Source organism: Procambarus clarkii, chromosome 76 (genome assembly GCF_040958095.1).
Source record: "Procambarus clarkii isolate CNS0578487 chromosome 76, FALCON_Pclarkii_2.0, whole genome shotgun sequence".
NCBI classification, from domain to species: Eukaryota; Metazoa; Arthropoda; class Malacostraca; order Decapoda; family Cambaridae; genus Procambarus; species Procambarus clarkii.
This window is the reverse complement of record NC_091225.1, coordinates 3,102,235-3,125,018: the sequence shown is the minus strand read 5'-3', so window position 1 is coordinate 3,125,018 and position 22,784 is coordinate 3,102,235. Positions and strand designations below refer to the sequence as shown.

The 22,784-nt window shown below is 40.9% G+C and overlaps 1 protein-coding gene and 1 long non-coding RNA gene across 2 annotated transcripts in view; both read right to left on the bottom strand.

The window, feature by feature from the left end:
- Positions 1–22,784, bottom strand: part of LOC123771515 (ionotropic receptor 93a-like) — a 56,256-nt gene that overhangs the window by 3,762 nt on the left and 29,710 nt on the right. The window contains exon 7 of the mRNA XM_069313615.1: positions 9,821–10,007. Within this exon, the coding sequence (XP_069169716.1) occupies positions 9,821–10,007 (187 nt within the window). The remainder of the gene's footprint in view (positions 1–9,820; positions 10,008–22,784) is intronic.
- On the bottom strand, positions 10,658–16,158 carry LOC138357072 (uncharacterized). The gene is made up of 2 exons (XR_011224746.1): positions 15,943–16,158; positions 10,658–12,183 (listed from the first exon to the last, which is right to left on the bottom strand). It is a non-coding gene; the product is annotated as an uncharacterized lncRNA (long non-coding RNA).

The window sequence follows — 22,784 nt, the reverse complement described above, 5'->3', positions numbered from 1 at the left end:
GCTTGACGTTTGTGAGGCACTACACATCAAGAAGTCAACACCAGCAATCAACAGCCAATTATTGCACAACTATATTCTACCCACCTCAAGACTCTGCTCCAATATAGAAGCATCAAGAAATATGGACCAATAGGCTTTCTACAATCACTTTTATCCAATGCCCATTGTTTCGTGTTCTGTCTTGTGTTGATGAAATTAATACCCTATTAATACTCTTGTTCTGTCTTGTGTTGATGAAATTAATACCCTATTAATTAATAGGGTATTAATTACCACATCTTGGTAATAATACCACATCTTGTTCTGTCTTGTGTTAATGCCACATCACCCCTTCCACCTCACTCAAATGTAGATATAAAATCGGAGATGCGTAAGTTCTATTCAGTGGTGTATTTGTGAACTAAAGTCTTTGAAAATGTAATAAGTTTTACGAAACGCGCTCGTGTCGCGTCAGACTAGAAATAAAAAATGAATTTTGGAGAATTCATTTTTGATTTACCTCCAACAGTGAAGCGAAATGTACGAAAGATTGAGAAAATTCGTGTTAGAATTATTAATCTTACTTTTCGGTCATATTTAATAATATATGTCTACAGGAAAGACTGCTACCAAAATATACTAATATATATATATATATATATATATATATATATATATATATATATATATATATATATATATATATATATATATATATATATATATATATATATATATATATATATATATATACATATATATATGTCGTACCTAGTAGCCAGAACGCACTTCTCAGCCTACTATGCTAGGCCCGATTTGCCTAATAAGCCAAGTTTTGATGAATTAATTGTTTTTCGACAACCTAACCTACCTAACCTAACCTAACCTAACTTTTTTGGCTACCTAACCTAACCTAACCTATAAAGATAGGTTAGGTTAGGTTAGGTAGGGTTGGTTAGGTTCGGTCATATATCTACGTTAATTTTAACTCCAATAAAAAAAATTTACCTCAAACATAATGAAATGGGTAGTTTTATCATTTCATGAGAAAAAAATTAGAGAAAATATATTAATTCAGGAAAACTTGGCTTATTAGGCAAATCGGGCCTTGCATAGTAGGCCAAAAAGTGCGTTCAGGCTACTAGGTACGACATATATATATATATATATATATATATATATATATATATATATATATATATATATATATATATATATATATATATATGTATATATATACATATTATATATATATATATATATATATATATATATGTATATATATATATATATATATATACATATTATATATATATATATATATATATATATATGTATATATACATATTTTATATATATTTATATATATATATATATATATATATATATATATATATATATATATACAACAATCTTTGGACAACACCCACCAGTGGGACTCGAACCCAGAAAGCACAACTACCTTCCAGTAGCTGGCATAACTAGTATGCTTTAACCCACTACGCCATCAGACCTTACAAAAGAAGTAGATAGTTCGAGATATATATCTCAAACATCTCTACCTCCCGAAGGCACCAGATGAGTGAGGGGTCAGTCTGCATTTTTCGTCAAGCCACTGTCAATGTGAGAGAACTCGTGTCCAGCTTATAAGCCTATACTTGCATAAACCACAAGTGAAGATAAACAATCTTTGGACAACACCCACCAGTGGGACTCGAACCCAGAAAGCACAACTACCTTCCAGTAGCTGGCATAACTAGTATGCTTTAACCCACTACGCCATCAGACCTTACAAAAGAAGTAGATAGTTCGAGATATATATCTCAAACATCTCTACCTCCCGAAGGCACCAGATGAGTGAGGGGTCAGTCTGCATTTTTCGTCAAGCCACTGTCAATGTGAGAGAACTCGTGTCCAGCTTATAAGCCTATACTTGCATAAACCACAAGTGAAGATAAACAATCTTTGGACAACACCCACCAGTGGGACTCGAACCCAGAAAGCACAACTACCTTCCAGTAGCTGGCATAACTAGTATGCTTTAACCCACTACGCCATCAGACCTTACAAAAGAAGTAGATAGTTCGAGATATATATCTCAAACATCTCTACCTCCCGAAGGCACCAGATGAGTGAGGGGTCAGTCTGCATTTTTCGTCAAGCCACTGTCAATGTGAGAGAACTCGTGTCCAGCTTATAAGCCTATACTTGCATAAACCACAAGTGAAGATAAACAATCTTTGGACAACACCCACCAGTGGGACTCGAACCCAGAAAGCACAACTACCTTCCAGTAGCTGGCATAACTAGTATGCTTTAACCCACTACGCCATCAGACCTTACAAAAGAAGTAGATAGTTCGAGATATATATCTCAAACATCTCTACCTCCCGAAGGCACCAGATGAGTGAGGGGTCAGTCTGCATTTTTCGTCAAGCCACTGTCAATGTGAGAGAACTCGTGTCCAGCTTATAAGCCTATACTTGCATAAACCACAAGTGAAGATAAACAATCTTTGGACAACACCCACCAGTGGGACTCGAACCCAGAAAGCACAACTACCTTCCAGTAGCTGGCATAACTAGTATGCTTTAACCCACTACGCCATCAGACCTTACAAAAGAAGTAGATAGTTCGAGATATATATCTCAAACATCTCTACCTCCCGAAGGCACCAGATGAGTGAGGGGTCAGTCTGCATTTTTCGTCAAGCCACTGTCAATGTGAGAGAACTCGTGTCCAGCTTATAAGCCTATACTTGCATAAACCACAAGTGAAGATAAACAATCTTTGGACAACACCCACCAGTGGGACTCGAACCCAGAAAGCACAACTACCTTCCAGTAGCTGGCATAACTAGTATGCTTTAACCCACTACGCCATCAGACCTTACAAAAGAAGTAGATAGTTCGAGATATATATCTCAAACATCTCTACCTCCCGAAGGCACCAGATGAGTGAGGGGTCAGTCTGCATTTTTCGTCAAGCCACTGTCAATGTGAGAGAACTCGTGTCCAGCTTATAAGCCTATACTTGCATAAACCACAAGTGAAGATAAACAATCTTTGGACAACACCCACCAGTGGGACTCGAACCCAGAAAGCACAACTACCTTCCAGTAGCTGGCATAACTAGTATGCTTTAACCCACTAAGCCATCAGACCTTACAAAAGAAGTAGATAGTTCGAGATATATATCTCAAACATCTCTACCTCCCGAAGGCACCAGATGAGTGAGGGGTCAGTCTGCATTTTTCGTCAAGCCACTGTCAATGTGAGAGAACTCGTGTCCAGCTTATAAGCCTATACTTGCATAAACCACAAGTGAAGATAAACAATCTTTGGACAACACCCACCAGTGGGACTCGAACCCAGAAAGCACAACTACCTTCCAGTAGCTGGCATAACTAGTATGCTTTAACCCACTACGCCATCAGACCTTACAAAAGAAGTAGATAGTTCGAGATATATATCTCAAACATCTCTACCTCCCGAAGGCACCAGATGAGTGAGGGGTCAGTCTGCATTTTTCGTCAAGCCACTGTCAATGTGAGAGAACTTGTGTCCAGCTTATAAGCCTATACTTGCATAAACCACAAGTGAAGATAAACAATCTTTGGACAACACCCACCAGTGGGACTCGAACCCAGAAAGCACAACTACCTTCCAGTAGCTGGCATAACTAGTATGCTTTAACCCACTACGCCATCAGACCTTACAAAAGAAGTAGATAGTTCGAGATATATATCTCAAACTATCTACTTCTTTTGTAAGGTCTGATGGCGTAGTGGGTTAAAGCATACTAGTTATGCCAGCTACTGGAAGGTAGTTGTGCTTTCTGGGTTCGAGTCCCACTGGTGGGTGTTGTCCAAAGATTGTTTATCTTCACTTGTGGTTTATGCAAGTATAGGCTTATAAGCTGGACACGAGTTCTCTCACATTGACAGTGGCTTGACGAAAAATGCAGACTGACCCCTCACTCATCTGGTGCCTTCGGGAGGTAGAGATGTTTGAGATATATATCTCGAACTATCTACTTCTTTTGTAAGGTCTGATGGCGTAGTGGGTTAAAGCATACTAGTTATGCCAGCTACTGGAAGGTAGTTGTGCTTTCTGGGTTCGAGTCCCACTGGTGGGTGTTGTCCAAAGATTGTTTATCTTCACTTGTGGTTTATGCAAGTATAGGCTTATAAGCTGGACACGAGTTCTCTCACATTGACAGTGGCTTGACGAAAAATGCAGACTGACCCCTCACTCATCTGGTGCCTTCGGGAGGTAGAGATGTTTGAGATATATATCTCGAACTATCTACTTCTTTTGTAAGGTCTGATGGCGTAGTGGGTTAAAGCATCCTAGTTATGCCAGCTACTGGAAGGTAGTTGTGCTTTCTGGGTTCGAGTCCCACTGGTGGGTGTTGTCCAAAGATTGTTTATCTTCACTTGTGGTTTATGCAAGTATAGGCTCATATATATATATATATATATATATATATATATATATATATATATATATATATATATATATATATATATATATATATATATATATATATATATATATATATATATATATATATATGTCGTACCTAGTAGCCAGAATGCACTTCTCAGTCTACTATGCAAGGCCTGATTTGCCTAATAAGCCAAGTTTTCATGAAATAATTGTTTTCCGGCAACCTAACCTACATAACCTAACTTTTTAGGCTACCTAACCTAACTTTTTAGGCTACCTAACCTAACCTAACCAATAAAGATAGGTTAGGTTAGGTTAGGTAGGGTTGGTTAGGTTCGGTCATATATCTATGTTAATTTTAACTCCAATAAATTTTTTTTTACCTCATACATAATGAAATGGGTAGCTTTATCATTTCATAAGAAAACAATTAGAGAAAATATATTAATTCAGGAAAACTCGGCTTATTAGGCAAATCAGGCCTTGCATAGTAGGCCGAAAAGTGCATTCTGGCTACTAGGTACGACATATATATATATATACATATATATATATATACATTATATATGTATATATATATATATATATATATATATATATATATATATATATATATATATATATATATATATATATATATATATATATATATATATAGACTTGCTTTAAACCACAAGTTTTGAAGTATAGAACTTTAGACAACCACATCCACCAGGAGACTAGACCCCTGGCCGTCAAGATGGCAGGTACGCACTTGTATCCACTACACCACACTCAGAGCCCTTAAGAGGTGGGAATTCCGGGGTATTTAACTCCCAGATATCACCACCTCTCCAGGCAATGAAAGTGGAGGGATTACTCAAATTTTCCATCAAGCCCTGTTATATGGGAGAACACAGTATCCATGCTTAATGCACTGACTTGCTTTAAACCACAAGTTTTGAAGTATAGAACTTTAGACAACCACACCCACCAGGAGACTAGAACCCTGGCCATCAAGATGGCAGGTACGCACTTGTATCCACTACACCATACTCAGAACCCTTTAGAAGTGGGAAATTCGGGGTAATTCCTCCTGCTAGGAAGATAGCAGAGCCTCCTGCTATCACTGTATCTATCGATGATTTCTGTGTTGTTTGTTAAGATTTCGCTGGTGATGGTAGAGCCGTGATCTTTTATGAGCCGTGATCTTTTTGACTACTCATAAAACGGAGGAAAGGGTCCTGAAAGATATTGTTGATAGGAACGTTATCCCTACAGACAAAAATCAGAAAATACAATTAAAGATTTACTATAAAGCCAAGACACCGAAGAACTTACTCATGAAGAACTCTCTAGACACCAAGCATAATGCCTTAAAGGAAACCAACGTCGTCTATGCATTCAAATGCCCACTTGGGGACTGTAAGCCCCAAAGAACTCAGTATATAGGCAAGACAACGTCTCTTTCCAAGTGAATAACAATGCATAAACAACAGGGCTCCATTAAGGAACATATAATCTCTTCCCACAACCAGACCATCACCAGAGAAATCTTAACAAACAACACTGAAATCATCGATAGATACAGTGATAGCAGGAGGCTCGACATCTGCGAGGCACTACACATCAAGAAGTCAACACCAGCAATCAACAGCCAATTAATACACAACTATATTCTGCCGACTTCAAGACTCCGAACCAATATAGAAGCATCAAGAGGAAGTGTTGATGCTATGGGCCAATAGGCCTTCTGCAGTTACTTCCATTCTTATGTTTATATACCCATTGGTTCGTATATATATATATATATATATATATATATATATATATATATATATATATATATATATATATATATATATATATATATATATATAAATATATATATATATATATATATATATATATATATATATATATATATATATATATATATATATATATATATATATATATATATATATATATATATATGTGTGTGTGTTACTTTTCACTGTTGATGGTAATTGAAAAATCAATTTTCCAAAATTCATTTTTATTTCTAGTCTGACGCGACACTTGAGCGCGTTTCATAAAATTTATTACATTTTCAGAGACTTTAGTTTACACACACACAACTGAACTATACCTGAATAGAGCTTAAACATCTTCGATTTTTATACCTGCAATTGGGTGAGGTGATATGTTACAACTGTTTTGGATGAGATGAAAACAAACTTTCAACACAAGACAGAACACGAAACAATAGTTATTGAATGGAAGTAATTGCAGAGGGCCTATTGGCCCATATTTCTTGATGCTTCTATATTGGAGCGGAGTCTTGAAGTGGGTAGAATATAGTTGTGCATTAATTGGCTGTTGATTGCTGGTGTTGACTTCTTGATGTGTAGTGCCTCGCAGATGTCAAGCCGCCTGCTATAGCTGTATCTATCGATGATTTCTGTGTTGTTTGCTAAGATTTCTCTGGTGATGGTTTGGTTGTGGGAAGAGATTATATGTTCCTTAATGGAGCCCTGTTGCTTATGCATCGTTAAACGCCTGGAAAGAGATGTTGTTGTCTTGCCTATATACTGAGTTTTTTGAGGCTTACAGTCCCCAAGAGGGCATTTGAAGGCATAGACGACGTTGGTCTCTTTTAAAGCGTTTTGCTTTGTGTCTGGAGAGTTTCTCATGAGTAGGCTGGCCGTTTTTTGGGTTTTATAGTAAATCGTCAGTTGTATCTTCTGATTTTTGTCTGTAGGGATAACGTTTCTATTAACAATATCTTTCAGGACCCCTTCCTCCGGTTTATGAGCTGTGGAAAAGAAGTTCCTGTAAAATAGTCTAATAGGGGGTATAGGTGTTGTGTCAGTTGTCTCTTCAGAGGTTGCATGGCGTTTCACTTTCCTTCTTATGATGTCTTCAACGAAACCATTGGAGAAGCCGTTGTTGACTAGGACTTGCCTTACCCTACAGAGTTCTTCATCGACTTGCTTCCATTCTGAGCTGTGGCTGAGAGCAAGGTCGACATAAGCGTTAACAACACTCCTCTTGTACCTGTCTGGGCAGTCACTGTTGGCATTTAGGCACATTCCTATGCTCGTTTTCTTAGTGTAGACTGCAGTGTGGAAACCTCCGCTCCTTTCTATGACTGTTACATCTAGAAAGGGCAGCTTCCCATCCTTTTCCATCTCGTAAGTAAAACGCAACACAGAATTCTGCTCAAATGCCTCCTTCAGCTCCTGCAGATATCTGACATCAGGTACCTGTGTAAAAATGTCGTCAACATACCTGCAGTATATGGCCGGTTTGAAATTCATGTCGACTAAGACTTTTTGCTCGATGGTACCCATGTAGAAGTTTGCAAACAGGACACCTAAGGGAGAACCCATGACGACCCCATCTACTTGCTTATACATGTGCCCATCCGGGTTCAAGAAGGGTGCCTCTTTAGTTCAAGCTTGGAGTACTAAAGTACTAAACTGGAGTACTTGGAGTACTAAACTTTCAACACAGGACAGAACACGAAACAATGGGTATTAATTGGGTAAATGGAAGTAACTGCAGAGGGCCTATTGGCCCATATTTCTTGATGCTTCTATATTGGAGCAGAATATAGAAGCATCAAGAAATATGGGCCAATAGGCCCTCTGCAGTTACTTCAATTTACCCAATTAATACCCATTGTTTCGTGTTGTCATGTGTTGAAAGTTTTGTTCACCTCATCCAAAACTGTTGTTGCATATCACCTCACCCAAATTGCTGGTATAAAATAAAATGAAAGCTGTTTAAATCATAGCATAGTAAGAACTCGGTTTAGTGTTTGCAGGTTATAGTTGTGTGTGTGTAAACTAAAAGTTTTTGAAAATGTAATAAGTTATTACGAAACGCGTTCAAGTGTCGCGTCAGACTAGAAATAAAAATGAATTTTGGAGAATTGATTTTTCAATTACCATCAATAGTGAAAAGAAACATAAGAAATATTGAGAAAATTCGTGTTAGAATTATTAATCTTACTTTTTCGGTCATATTTAATAATATATGTCTACAGGAAAGACTGCTACCAAAATATACTAATATATATATATATATATATATATATATATATGTCGTACCTAGTAGCCAGAACGCACTTCTCAGCCTACTATGCAGGGCCCGATTTGCCTAATAAGCCAAGTTTTCCTGCATTAATAAATTTTTTCGAATTTTTTTCTTATGAAATGATAAAGCTACCCATTTCATTATGTATGAGGTAATTTTTTTTGGTTGGAGTTAAAAATAACGTAGATATATGACTGAACCTAACCAACACTACCTAACCTCACCTAACCTATCTTTATAGGTTAGGTTAGGTTAGGTAGCCGAAAAAGTTAGGTTAGGTTAGGTTAGGTAGGTTAGATAGTCGAAAAACAATTAATTCATGAAAACTTGGCTTATTAGGCAAATCGGGCCTTGAATAGTAGGCTGAGAAGTGCGTTCTGGCTACTAGGTACGACATATATATATATATATATATATATATATATATATATATATATATATATATATATATATATATATATATATATATATATATATGTCGTACCTAGTAGCCAGAACGCACTTCTCAGCCTACTATTCAAGGCCCGATTTGCCTAATAAGCCAAGTTTTCATGAATTAATTGTTTTTCGACTATCTAACCTACCTAACCTAACCTAACTTTTTCGGCTACCTAACCTAACCTAACCTATAAAGATAGGTTAGGTGAGGTTAGGTAGTGTTGGTTAGGTTCAGTCATATATCTACGTTATTTTTAACTCCAACCAAAAAAATTACCTCATACATAATGAAATGGGTAGCTTTATCATTTCATAAGAAAAAAATTCGAAAAAATTTATTAATGCAGGAAAACTTGGCTTATTAGGCAAATCGGGCCCTGCATAGTAGGCTGAGAAGTGCGTTCTGGCTACTAGGTACGACATATATATATATATATATATATATATATATATATATATATATATATATATATATATATATATATATATATATATATATATATATATATATATATATATATATTTAATGAGAAAATCCTAGTGATTCAGGTGATTCCCAGACACCTGCCTTAACCAACTCGGCCATGATGGGACATAAGACGACCAACCCGGAACTATACTGAAATCACCGGAGGGTTCTGGAAGCCCCAAACTAGAGCCCAACCACGAATTTACAGGCGGCCCACTCACACTCTGGCCCCCATGTATTGGTGTTCATACTCTTATGAATTACAATTACATTAAAATCACACTGGTGTGCTCTATCAATGAGGAAATCATTTTGAGGCAATGGAATGACTCGAACCAGAAAATCACCGGAAGGTCAGTTCAAGTTCTTTACATGTAAATCTTACTGCAGTAAGAATTGTTAACATTGTAGATGATCTCACCTCGATGATAAACATCATTATTCTATCCAGCTGAGGTTTGTAAGGAGCGTCGTGAGGTATGGGCCACGCTCCCGTGCTGGAAACAGCACTCTCTCTTCCTACGTACAGTATAGTACTGCCGTCCACCCTCGTGTAGTGGTCGGCGATCGTCTGCTTCAGGTAAAGTCGCCCGTCCATGAAAGCCTGTCTGGACAGTGACACAGTAGTAGTTCCTTATAAACACGAAAATAATGAACAAGGTTGGAATTGGATTGGATCATGGCTTTAAGGCTTCAGCCAAACAGTGAGACTAGAAATATATTCTATGCTCTTCACTCTTTCTGGCTGCTTTCCTAAAGGTAGCCTTGCAAATTAATACTCATTATAGATAAGATTATATCCATGCAGTTCAGAGACTTTACTTATATTCAAATGTACACAAGCACCCCGTCCCCTCCCCCCGGCTCCACACATGTAAACAGAAACTCGAGGAATTATCTATCTATACCTGTAAGAGAGAATGTCTGTCTGCCCGACGTTGGATACCAGTTGGTTTCTGTTAGATTCACCCAACTTTCCATGATAAATTGTGACTGTATGGGGAGTGTCATAGGAGACTATGACACTCCTACTTAAGGAGAGGCCCCATGCCTCTCCTTCAGTAGAATTGGCTCCTGTTGCAACAACCAATGACTCTTGTGAAGTCTCAAATGTGGCGTTGATTTTTCATAGTGTGTCAGTGTCGTGTCATAATCCATAGCAAGACTCGTGGCATAGAACTTTCTCTTATAAATCAATGAGCCACCTGGCCTCAAACTGTTTAGGTGAAATAGGTCAAGAGTAGAGTGAAAGTCTAAGTAAAATCCACAGTTTATTTGGGTGAACTTATCTTCAGACAGTGGTTCTTATATACACAAATCTCTCTATACATACTCACAACCAATAACAATGATATAAATTAACACAACACACAAATCATTGCGGCTAGATGGAACTAACCGAAAATCACTTAACAACATTGGTACACTTGTCCACTCAAGACTGGCGAAAGATTTTGAACAAGGTGGGTAGTGACGTTATATAACGAGAGTTGGGGTATAATGTCTAAGCAAGAACATCAATAACACAAGTCGGTAAACTATAATTTTGCCTTCAGAAACTAAGTTCAAACTGGACTGGTAAATGGCAAAGTCTAAACGCTTCTCTAATTAATCAGAGTCCACCATGACTGGAATTAGAAGTCCAGGCTCGCCCTCTCTAGGGTGAGGTCGTGTCAGCTGAGCTCCGCTGTTGCTACCTGGAGTGTGTGGTGATTGGCTGTTGCTGGTGACGTGACGGGTGCGTCGCAGCTGTGTTGTCGGATGGGATAGAGTCACCATTGCCTCCTGTGAAGCGGTTGTTGACGGCTGAGTTGGGATTTTCCGACTCGGTGACTTATTCTACGGTGGAGGTGGTTTTGTCGGACCTCCTGCGAGTTGATGTGGCTTTCATCGGGGGTGTCCAGATAATCTCTTCCTATCGGTCGGTCGTTACTACAGCAAATGTATTCGCGGCTTTGGTGGGCTGTTATGCTGGACGCTCGTTTACGTTACCCGAAGGTGCTGGGACTGTGATCGTGTCAGATCGCAGTGATGCTACGATCTTCGTGAGTGTCCATGGTGCATTCTACGAGTTCCCTGATGATTTGCTGCACCGATATTTTGGAGAGTTTGGCCGGGTGTTGAACATTCGGATGAATGTCATTTCATCTGGCCCACTGAACGGTGTGCCCAATGGGATCCGGACCCTCGTGATGTGGCTTGCGTCAGCAGTCCCGTCTGTTGTGCTCCTGATGGGATATTATATTTGGAGTTTTTATGCAGGTCAGCAGAAGACCTGTTTCTGGTGTGGCTTGTTGGGCCATCAGGCTGCTGGATGCCAAGCGGGCGCCGTGGAGCATATCAACCTATTCCGGGAGGAGGCCTTTCTTCCTCTGGAGGCCCAGGAGGACCTCCAGAGGAGGTTGTGCTGAGGAGGTTGTTGTGCCTGCGTCATTGGGGGTTGTGAAACGTACGTTGGGAGTTGGGTTGGCGCCTGCTGCTTCCCTGGTGGACTGTGGGGGTGCATCTCCAGGTGCTGTGTCTTCTGCAGAGGTCTCTGGTGGTGCGTTGCCGCGTGATGGGGGGTTGTGTGAGATGAGTGTCTCTGTGGATATTCATGCGTTACCGTCCGTGTAGTTGGGTGGTCTGGTGCCTCCGGTGGTGGAGGCAGCTGCGGTGTTGCATGATCGGGCGATGAGGGATCATGTTCGGCGTCTTGGTGATCCTGCTGCAGCTCCTCTGAGAGAGGTCGACAGTTCAGACGACGTGTGCCCAGAGTCGAAGTGTTGCAGAAGGGCTCTCAGTCTGTCCACAAGTATGAAATTTGTCTAAGTACTGAACCTTCTCACAAGAGGTAAAGTCCACACAGGCACCAGAATATGACAATGTCCCCAAACGGCTCGAATACTGTAGAATCTGTGAAAACACTTTGATACGCAGACCCACACAAATAATTCTCCTTCTTACATACTGGTAAGAAGGCAATAGATCTATATATACAAATATCCAGAGAGTACACACATAACGTGTGACCCCTTACACCCAGACACACCAGTCACACAGGCAAGGGGAGGGCGGAGGAGGGGGGGGGGTTATGACAGCAGCCGTGCCCGACCGAAAAAACTAGCAGTTCTCACACACACACACGAACAACATCATTAATATTACATAATAATATAAATACCATAGAATATAGTAGAATACTGTAGAATACACGTGTATATAATCCCATTTCACATACTGCAGAATGAATTACATTGGAATAGAGGTACCTTGACACTTAATAGGTATATATGACCTCATCGTATCCAGTCTGAACTGGTATGTTGGGTTAAAACAGTCACACATCACAACATAATCACAACATTCTTAAAAGTTTGCATAAAATTAATAATAAAAATAACTGAGTTTATGTTTTATGTTTGCTGGGTGCATATATTGAATGTTCTGAAAGAGAATGGGAGGGAGAGAGAGAACAGTAGGTAGGAAGAGAGATTGGGTGGGAGGGGGAACGAAGTAGAATGGGAGGGATGGGGTAAAAGGGAGAATGGGAGAGAGAGAGACAGAGCCAAATAGAAAGACTGAGACCCCCCCCATGCAGCGCTGGGTACTCCATCTATATCTATAAAATAGGATGTCTGTCAGTCTGTCTATCTACCTGCCTGAGGCTGGATGCCTGGGCTAGCCTATGAAACGTTGCAGGATTAATGCGGTTGATATGAGTAGTGTCACAAGAGGCATCTTGGTCGGTCCAGTGCTTTTGAAACGTATGTTTAAAAGACAGATTCGCATTCTGGCCACGACCTTCTGGGCATAATGATAGGGATAATATGTTAAAAAAAACGGTTACAATGATGTGGGGAGAGAGGGAAAGTGTGTGTGGGAAGGATATAGGAGGGTATGTGAAGAGACAGAAGGGGAGAGTGAGTGGAGAGGGACAGTAGGGTGGAGTTGTAGAAAAGAAGAGATGGGTGAGTAGAGAGAGAGAAGGGATGTCGAAAGGGACACCAAGAACCGACCGGTTCACACCAAGGGAACCGGTCGGCCGAGCGAGGGAACCGGTTGGCCGGACGGACAGCACGCTGGACTTGTGATTCTGTGGTCCTGGGTTCGATCCCAGGCGCCGGCGAGAAACATTGGGCAGAGTTTCTTTCACCCTATGCCCCTGTTACCTAGCAGTAAAATAGGTACCTGGGTGTTAGTCAGCTGTCACGGGCTGCTTCCTGGGGGTGGAGGCCTGGTCGAGGACCGGGCCGCGGGGACACTAAAGCCCCGAAATCATCTCAAGATAACCTCAAGATGTAGAGAGGGTTAGGGGGATGTAAATAGCGAGAAGGGGATGTACAACGTGAGAGGCCGGGGTGTGTGTGGAGAAGGAGGTGGAAAGGAAAATCAGGTGTGTGGGTAGAGAGGGAGATGGCAGTGTTGATAGGGAGATAATGGAGATGTGGAAAGCTGGCTACAGGTGACGGATCTCCCAATCCTGAGCACTCCAGATGCAAACTCTGTGAGCAGGAACTGGGTCATGATCTCATATTCTACATCACTGAATGCCCAGTTATTAGACTCCTAAGACCCCTTGACATTCGGTACCTGGAGCTTTGCAATCACTTTATTAACTCTCGTGTTCTTGAGAATATACTTATAATGCACTCACAATTTGGTAGTGCAGGCTACTTGATCACATGGTCCAGTATGACTAACCATCGTGTGAGATGGGGGACCTTTTTGTATCATGTGGCTAATTCTTGACACACTTTGTGCTTCTTTTCATATTGTCCAGGGTAGCTGCATAAATTCAGATGTACCTAAATGTACAAATAAACAAAAAATACCTGTAATATCCCAACTTACAAACAGTGTAATCATATGAACAAATCCACAAGGGCCGTAACGCGAGGGTTCGAACCTAAGTCAGAGAGAATCCCAGACGCTACCTTAATCGACTGAGCTACGACATGGTAAAAAGAATGGTAAAACATGGTAAAACCCTGGTTTGTGTCTCTGAGAGACTGCAGGATCCGTCGGTAAATCAGGATGATTTCCCGGTTGCAATTCTTTTACCATGTCGTAGCTCAGTCGATTAAGGGACCGTCTCGAGTGACAACTCTCAAGTGTCACTAAACTAGATACTGAGCAACAACTTTAAACAAACGTTAATGAGGCTATCTTGAATAATTGTATTATGTTAACCATTATAACCTCACACAACAGACAGACATTCCCTCTTATGGACACTAGGTGGGGTACCCAGTGTTGTCCAAGTTGCTCCTGTGGCCAGGTCTCTTCCATACACCCCTTCCCCTGGTCTCACACCTTCTCTATCACACCCGGAACAAACCCTCACTACCTCCTGCAACACACCAACACACGCCTTCCTCATCACCTCCTCTACAAACAACCACCTCATCTTACACCCCCCCCCCCCGCTCCTGCAGTCTTCACTCATCTCATCTCCCTCGAACACACACACATGGGAATGTCTGTCTCTTCCTCCCTCCCTGCTTTCTCCTCCTTCCACCCTCTTTCCTTCTCCTCCACGCTCCATCCTCCCAATTCCTTCCCCCTATTCCACCCCTCTTATTTCTTCCCCCTCTCCTCCTCCTCCTTCTTCCCACACTTTCCCCCCTCTCAATTTCACTCCCATCTCCATTTCTATCTACTCTCCATTCCTACTTGCTCTCTCCCCATTCCACTCCACGTCTCCCCTTCTTTCCTCACCCTCTTATACTCCTTGTTCCCCTGCTCTCTCTCATACCCCTCTCTACCTCCTCACTTCCACTCCCCCTCCCTTCTCACTCTCACTCTCCCTTTCACTTCCTTCCCCTTCGTCTCTCTCTATAAAGATGCAAGCCTAGCAAGTAAGTAATTATCAATTGAAGGCACCAAGCCGGGAAAGCTATGTAGCACTGTTACGGCCACTATGGGTCGCAACCGGGTTCTTTGATGGTAGAACCAAACTTATAGTATCCGACCCCAAGTCGGTTGTACGCTTTCAAGAAAGTGGCTATGTAGTGCATAAAAAAGGAGGGGATGAACAAAACACTGTTCCTTTCGTCAATGTATTAAATATCTTTCCACCACCGTTAAGTATATGTATGTAAACCGTCACCATAAATAATATATAACGAACAGATAGGCTATTACTACACCTATGTACAATCCTTTCGCTCAGGATATCAAACGTGTTCACGTGCAGAGTTCATCAATCCCCAGTATTTCTTCACTGTCCAGTTGCGTATCCAACCTTACTGGGAAGAACACCGGCGAGTTCACCTATACGTGGGCCATCCCACTGACAGTGTCATGAGGTGATTGTACCCCCAAGACCGCTCTCCAGCTAGTTGCTGGCAGAGTACCTCAGCCACACGCTGAGCGGGGTCACAAACTAATACAGGTGAAGCGATCCCCTGGCAGCAGTCTCTAGCGACCAGCCAGCAGCACTACTCAACAGGCACCTCCCTGTCGTCAGTCTCTCCTTTGAGCCTGTCCCAAATGTACGCCGATCCTTTTCAACACTTAAGTACTTGCAGCTACCACACTGCTTCATCGGCGGCTGCTTACTCGGTCGTTTCCAGGACCTTGTAGGGAGACTGTGGACTGCCCAAGATGAAGTGCCGTCTCCAGTTTTGTTGCCCCCAGACGTCACCTCTGTGGATACAAAAAACGTCATCAATGACCTAACTGATACTAGCGAAACTAGGAAATATCCCTACCCACTAGGGAGTTGACATTGTGCTCTGTAGCACACACTAGGTGGCACTGGTCTTAATGCGTCACCTCACCAGAGGTCACTCACAACGACCCCTCTGGCTGACCAAGGCAGGAATCTTTAACCATTTGCAGGTTTTAGATAGCCACCACCAGATGGCATTGTCCATATTACGCACGATTCCCGGGCAGTTCGGGTGCGGACTCGTAGGTGGCGCTGGAACTGCCACTCTACCCCCTGACAAGGGTGACGAGTCAGTAACAAGCATCATCAAATGTGCTGAATAATTATAGGGCGCTAAATATCACTAAGGGTGCCAATATGAGAACAGAAATGCATACGGCAAACGATATCAAAATTTTCCGATTCACCAAGAATTCTATCAAGGGACAAGTGACCGTGAGGGACGGTCGTGAAGCAAGACTCATGCACGTCCTGGAAGTCAGGACATTCAACAAGGATATGCACAACTGTAAAAGGAACAATCCAGTTTGAACAATAAGGAGCAGGGTGGCACTCCATTAAGTGCCCACGAGTTAAACGTGTATGACCAATATGTAACCTCGCCAGAGCCGTTTCCCATCGCCGGTTACGGTGGTAGGAGGAAAGTCCATGGGGACACACTACTCTTAAGAGCAACCAGTTTGTTACCAGTAACAGAAGACCAACGACCTTGCCAACAGGCAAGGCTTGAGGAATAAATAACTAGGTAGAAGTCTGAATAAGAAACACCTTTACAGGAGATGGGACAAGTGTGGATAGCCTCCTTAGCGGCAGCGTCCGAACGTTCATTTAAGAGCACACCAATATGGCTGGGAACCCAGCAAAACTCCACTTATGACTTTTTGGTCCCGCCTCTCAACCGTCAGTCAACTGGTGTACAGATTCCTGAGCCTACTGGATAGCTAAATCTAAAACAACAACATGGTTGGAGACCGGGCCACGGGGCCGTTAATCCCCGGAAGCTACACACGGTAGACACAAGGTAGGTAGAGGTAGTAGGGGGTGTGAGGGAGGGTGGGAGGGGGGGGGGGGGGTGGTAAGGGGTAATCTAAATGACAATGCGACTTGAAGGTCGCTGAGGGGTCATGTGAGGCCAGCCAGGCTCCTCTCTCCCCCCTCTCATTTACCCCCTTCCCCTTGTTGACTCATCACCTCGCCTTGACTCATCATACTCACCTTCCTCGGGTTGATTCATCGTACATTTCTTAAGATGACTTGTTACTCTTGTTCGTACTGAACTACAGTTTTTTTTTCTACCACAGACTTGGCCACACATTTTCAATGCTAACCAACATATCTCTCTCTCTCTCTTCTTGCTTACTCACCATGCAGCCTCCTTCCATGTGCTGACTCATTGCCCTGATTCGCACTTCGTTTCATTCACATTCGTAATATTAATAAACGACCTTGTTTTAGTGGAGACGAAAGCCTACATCTTCACTACATTCACTCTTCATCACCGTAACACCTTCACAGCAATGGTCCTCCTTCCCAGCTTACCCCCCCCCCCTCCCCTCCACCCACCCCCACCCACATAACCCGAAATTCCTGGTTACTTGGAGTTCATTTTGGCTCGCGGGCCGGCTATGAGGGGGCCCATTTTGGCCCACTTTTACGAGGGCTTTATTTCGGGGGTTAGTCGGGAGCCCTTAGAATTTGGCGTCTGTCAAGAACACAGAAGTATTCGAGTGATTAATCAAATAATGTTACAGAAGCTTCCAACATACATGGTACAAAAAAAATACCAATTTTAGCTAAATTCATTAACCTGGCTGTGATTCTTGCATCAATATACGTGTAGCGGAGCACAATAGCCTGGTTGGCAAGTCCGTCAGCCAGGAGCCCTCGTCAAACGTCGGGCCATGAGACCATTCTCAAAAACGTCTCTAGGTAGACTCAAGGTCGGGTGTGTTAAGTTTGCAACCCAGCCTCAAGGGGAGTATGTACCTTCGTGGTAATCACCACACCTTGTCTCTCTCTCTGTTGTATGGTAGTAGTACCAGAATTCACCGCGTAATTAATGCTATGATGTACTTCTGATTCTTGGTTGGGTTACGTTACGTTAGGTTACGTGTATTGTATCCTCAATCATCTGGAACTTGTGATATTATCGTCTTCCTGATTACCTCAAGAATTTGACATTGAAAAAAAATGGCCTCAGGGTTTATTAAAGAAAATTATATATTTTTAATATACATTTAGTCAAAAGTTATAAATATATTTTTATTAAAAAGCTATACATACACATTTATTAAAAAGCTATACACATACATTTATTAAATAGTTTTAAATATACATTTATAACTTGAGAATAATCTCTGTATATGATAATGTTTTACTTGCCAGTTGACCAAGACTACTAATGGAACCTTAATAATGCTTGAGAGTATCATAACTATCTAGATTAGTATCCAGGTTATCTAACGAGGGAGGATACATACTTATTACAATCATTAAGCCCAGTTCTTAGACGTATTTTCTAAATAGTAGTAAAATGCACTGTGTATCATTTTTTTTAATGAATTAACTAACCTGAAGATGGGCGGGTTGATACTAAGATGGGGTTAATTATGCTGAGATTCACATTCTTAATTGATTCATTCTACTAATTTTGTGTTTGTTTTCCTCTTGCTGTCTGATAAATCCTGCCTGTTGACTTTTGTTGGTTTTGGAGATCAATGCCCCTACCGCCCGCTCATTTTTTTCTACTTATTTCTACTTATTTTATTATTTCGCCCGGTCATTGATAGGCCAGGAGGCCTGTCTCTGACCTGGCCTTCTGGTTGATGGTCTGATCAACCAGGCTGTTGGATGCGGCTGCTCGCAGCCTGACGTAAGGAATCACAGCCTGGTTGATCAGGTATCTTTTGGAGGTGTTTATCGATTTCTCTCTCTTGAACACTGTGAGGGGTCGGCCAGTTATGCCCCTTATGTGTAGTGGAAGCGTGTTGAACAGTCTCGGGCCTCTGATGTTGATAGAGTTCTCTCTCAGAGTACCTGTTGCACCTCTGCTGTTTGTTAGGTTACTATCCAACATACTATTTTTCTTGCAATTGTGACAGCTAAATTATTGTGTTCTTTAAAAGTAACGTCTTCCAACATTATTACTCCGACAATTGTTATATTGCTTTTTCTTGCAATATTGTGGTTTGACTGCATTTTATACCTGGTTTCCTTTTTTATATTTTCTTTTTTTTCCATATCGCAGAAGCTGGAACATATCCTCATAAACATGCTATTTTTTGTGGCCTATTGAAATACCTGATTGAAAGCTTGCTGTGTTCTCCATATTGTCTACTCTCATGCAAATCCTAGTGTCATCTGCATGGTATGATACAGTACTATAGCTTTTGTCCTTGTTTATGTCAGATATGAGGATAACAATTACTGGAGCGAGCATAGTACCCTGGGGGAGCGTACTTTTCACAGTGAATGATCAATATATGACTTTGTTGACTATTATGCACACAGTTCCGTTCGTTCGAAAATTACAAATCCATTCCTTATGTTGCCAGTACAGTAATTCCTCGTGTGTGCAATAACACCATGGTCATATTTGTCGAATGTCTTCTTCGAAATTATCAATTGTCAGTCACTACTCAAATTAGCTATACGTTATTCAGTTTGACTAAATATGTACATTTTTATTTGCTGCTTTACACGTGTTCAGTAGAGTCGGACTTGGAACGGCTTGTGCAAGTTGTTACAAATACAGAATGTGGATTTGTAACTTATTCTTCTTGCTTGTCACGCCATCTGTATTTGTCTACCAGAATTAAAGGATCTTTTTTTTTTTTTTTGTCTATGATCTTAAGTTTGGTCGAGGGATGACCCGTATGTGGAGGAGTGTCTAGGGCTGCTGCTGCTGCTGCTTCTGCTGCTGCTTCTGCGGCTGCGGCTGCTGCTGCTGCTGCTGCTGCAGGAAGAGAGGGGTAAGGTAGGGTGTGGTCGTGTTGACGTGTCGTTTCGGGGGGGGGGGAGGGTAGGGGTAAATATGTATGTGTGCGCGCTCGCGAATGCATATGCGCGTGCGTTCGAGTGTTTGGTTTGACTGATAGTTTTTCTTGTGGTTTTACTGTGGTCGTTTTCACCAGTGTTTCTTGTGTTATTCTTGGAGGCTTGCCTGAGGGGGAGGTTGATGATGATGGTGTGATCAGTGGGGCTGTTGGTGTTAGTTTACATGATGCTGGAGCCCCAGTGGGGGGAGGGGGAGACAGCCTGCTGAAGGTGTCGCCTGGTATTCACAAGGGAAATCACCAGGACCTAGATTCAGGAAGCTCTGTGTATTTCTTCGTAAGTGGGTTTGCTACGAAGGTTCCTAAGTGCGCCCTAAGAAGATGCTTAGGTGCGATTCAATAAGGTATACTTAGGAAGAAAATTGTTGGTTCACCTGCGTGCCGATAGAGGTCACTACTGTGTTTCGTTTGGCCAATCAGAGAGCAGCAACATTCTTCATATTGAAGATTTAGCGCTGGCTTATCGCAGCTCTACTGCCTCCTATTTACGTCGAATTTTCTTATAAAATTAGTATATTTCGAAGTAAAACAATGTTTTTTCAACTTCTACAGCCAGCACCGACATTGTAGTAAACAAATATGTTACATTTGTTGTTTACCTACGTAATTCTAAGAGATACTGTGTAGCTGTCCTTGTTGCTCGGAAGATGCGCTGACAATTATTGTATATATTTACTGAATTTACCCAAGGGCCACTAACTATCTAGTGACCTCGAAGAGGACAGAAAGCCGGCGGCTTGTTGAAGGGCCCGCCAATTGTCTTAATTATATTTTTTAGCTGGAATTTGGCATTTACGGCTTCAGCGGGTAGGCGGTTCCATGGGTTTATAGCCCTCTTGGTGGAAAAAAAACATCTGTTTTCAGTCCTACTTGAGAGAACATACTCTCCAACACTATATCTGTGATTGTCCTGTTATCAGTGAGTTCATACCAAATGGTATGAGGTATTTTGAGCTCTGTAATTACTTCATACACTCAGGAATATTGGAAGATATTCTTGTGCTGCACCCAGATTTTGCCAGTGGAGGCTAATAGATCAGCATTAAGTATTTTGTTCTCTCCTAATTCCATGTATGACTGGCCATCCTGTGAGGTGAGCTTGTAGCTGGTTTTTGATCTACACTGTGTGGTCCTTTAGACAGAATAGGGAAGCAGCACATTGCTGTGTATACCTAAACATGTTTAAAAATACATTGTTTGAGAGGAGTTTTGTAGAAACTGGTAAGAGTAATTATAATATAATGTTTCCATGATTCAGTGCTTACCTCTTGTGAAAATTGCTTAGAGTTGTTTAGTCAGAGTTGATTTGTTTTTTGTATTGAGGCTGGTATTTTCTAAATTGATTCCATGTACAGTATGTCTAACCATCCTGTGAGATGGGAGTATTAGATAAACTTATAGCTAGTTTTTTATCTACACTGTGTAATATTCCATATAGAATAGGGTAGCAGCACATTGCTGTGTATACCTAATCTTCTTAATAAAAAAAATCAGTAATAAAGATTTTAAATTATAGTTTGTATTATTACAAATACAGTACTGTATTATCCTTATTAAATCATGTTGACCATGGATCATTAAGATCTCATGTTGATATGTAATACAAGTCATATTTCTTTTGAACTGCTAATCCATGCTAATCATTCATTAAATTGTGCATTATGTCTCAATTTTTCACTTCCTTGGATATACTGTACAGTACAAAAAGATAGGAAAAAATAAACCAGTAATATTTCTTTCATTATATTTTTCATTTAAATAACTGCATCAATATTTTTACAGCTGACAGGATTTGTTTTCCCATACAGTTGCATTATTTGTTAAAAAAATTTGGTTTATTGTTACACACAATGGTGCTACATAGCCTTCCCAGCTTGGTGCCTTCTTTTAATACTTACTGATTAAAAAATAAATAATAAATACATTTTATTCAGGAAAAGTACATACAGTTGATTTACAAACATAATGTTGGATTTATAGGCAGAGCTAGTACATACAATACCTAAAGCCACTAATACTCTAGCATTTCGGGCAAGGTGTGGGGGGAAAAAAACAGACTAAAACTTAATAGTAATCGGGATTAGGTATAAATTGTGTTGAAAGAAGGAATAAAAAATACAAAAAGGGGGTTAACATAGCATAAATCAGCAATTGCACATGTTGGTGAACAGCGTTGTTTAAAAAATAGCAAGACATGGGTTGACATTTTGGAGGTAAGTTAGGTTACATGGAGTTAATTAGGCAGTACTTGGTTTAACTCTTAAACTGGTTGAGAGAGGTACAGCCGTTGACATGATTCGGGAGGTCATTCCACATTCTGGGTCCCTTGATTTGTAGAGCACTTCTAGTTTGGTTACACACAGCCAAATTGAGTAACAGGAAGAGGTCTTGGACACAAATTTGTTCCATGCTAAATGTAGTGGAATCAGCTGAGTATTCCTCAAATAAAATAAGTTGCCTCAGCTTATAAGGTAAATAAAATAAAGCATTTCTCAAATAAGTAGCTGCCTCACCTCACTGCCTCACTGCTACACAGCCTTCCCGGCATGGTGCCTTCTTTTCATAATTACTTGTTCCACACCCAAATTGTATAACAGGAAGAGGTCTTGGACCCCTACTTCCCTCTCTCTTTTTTAATAATCTATATAGTCATAATTATAGCTTTAAGTATTCAA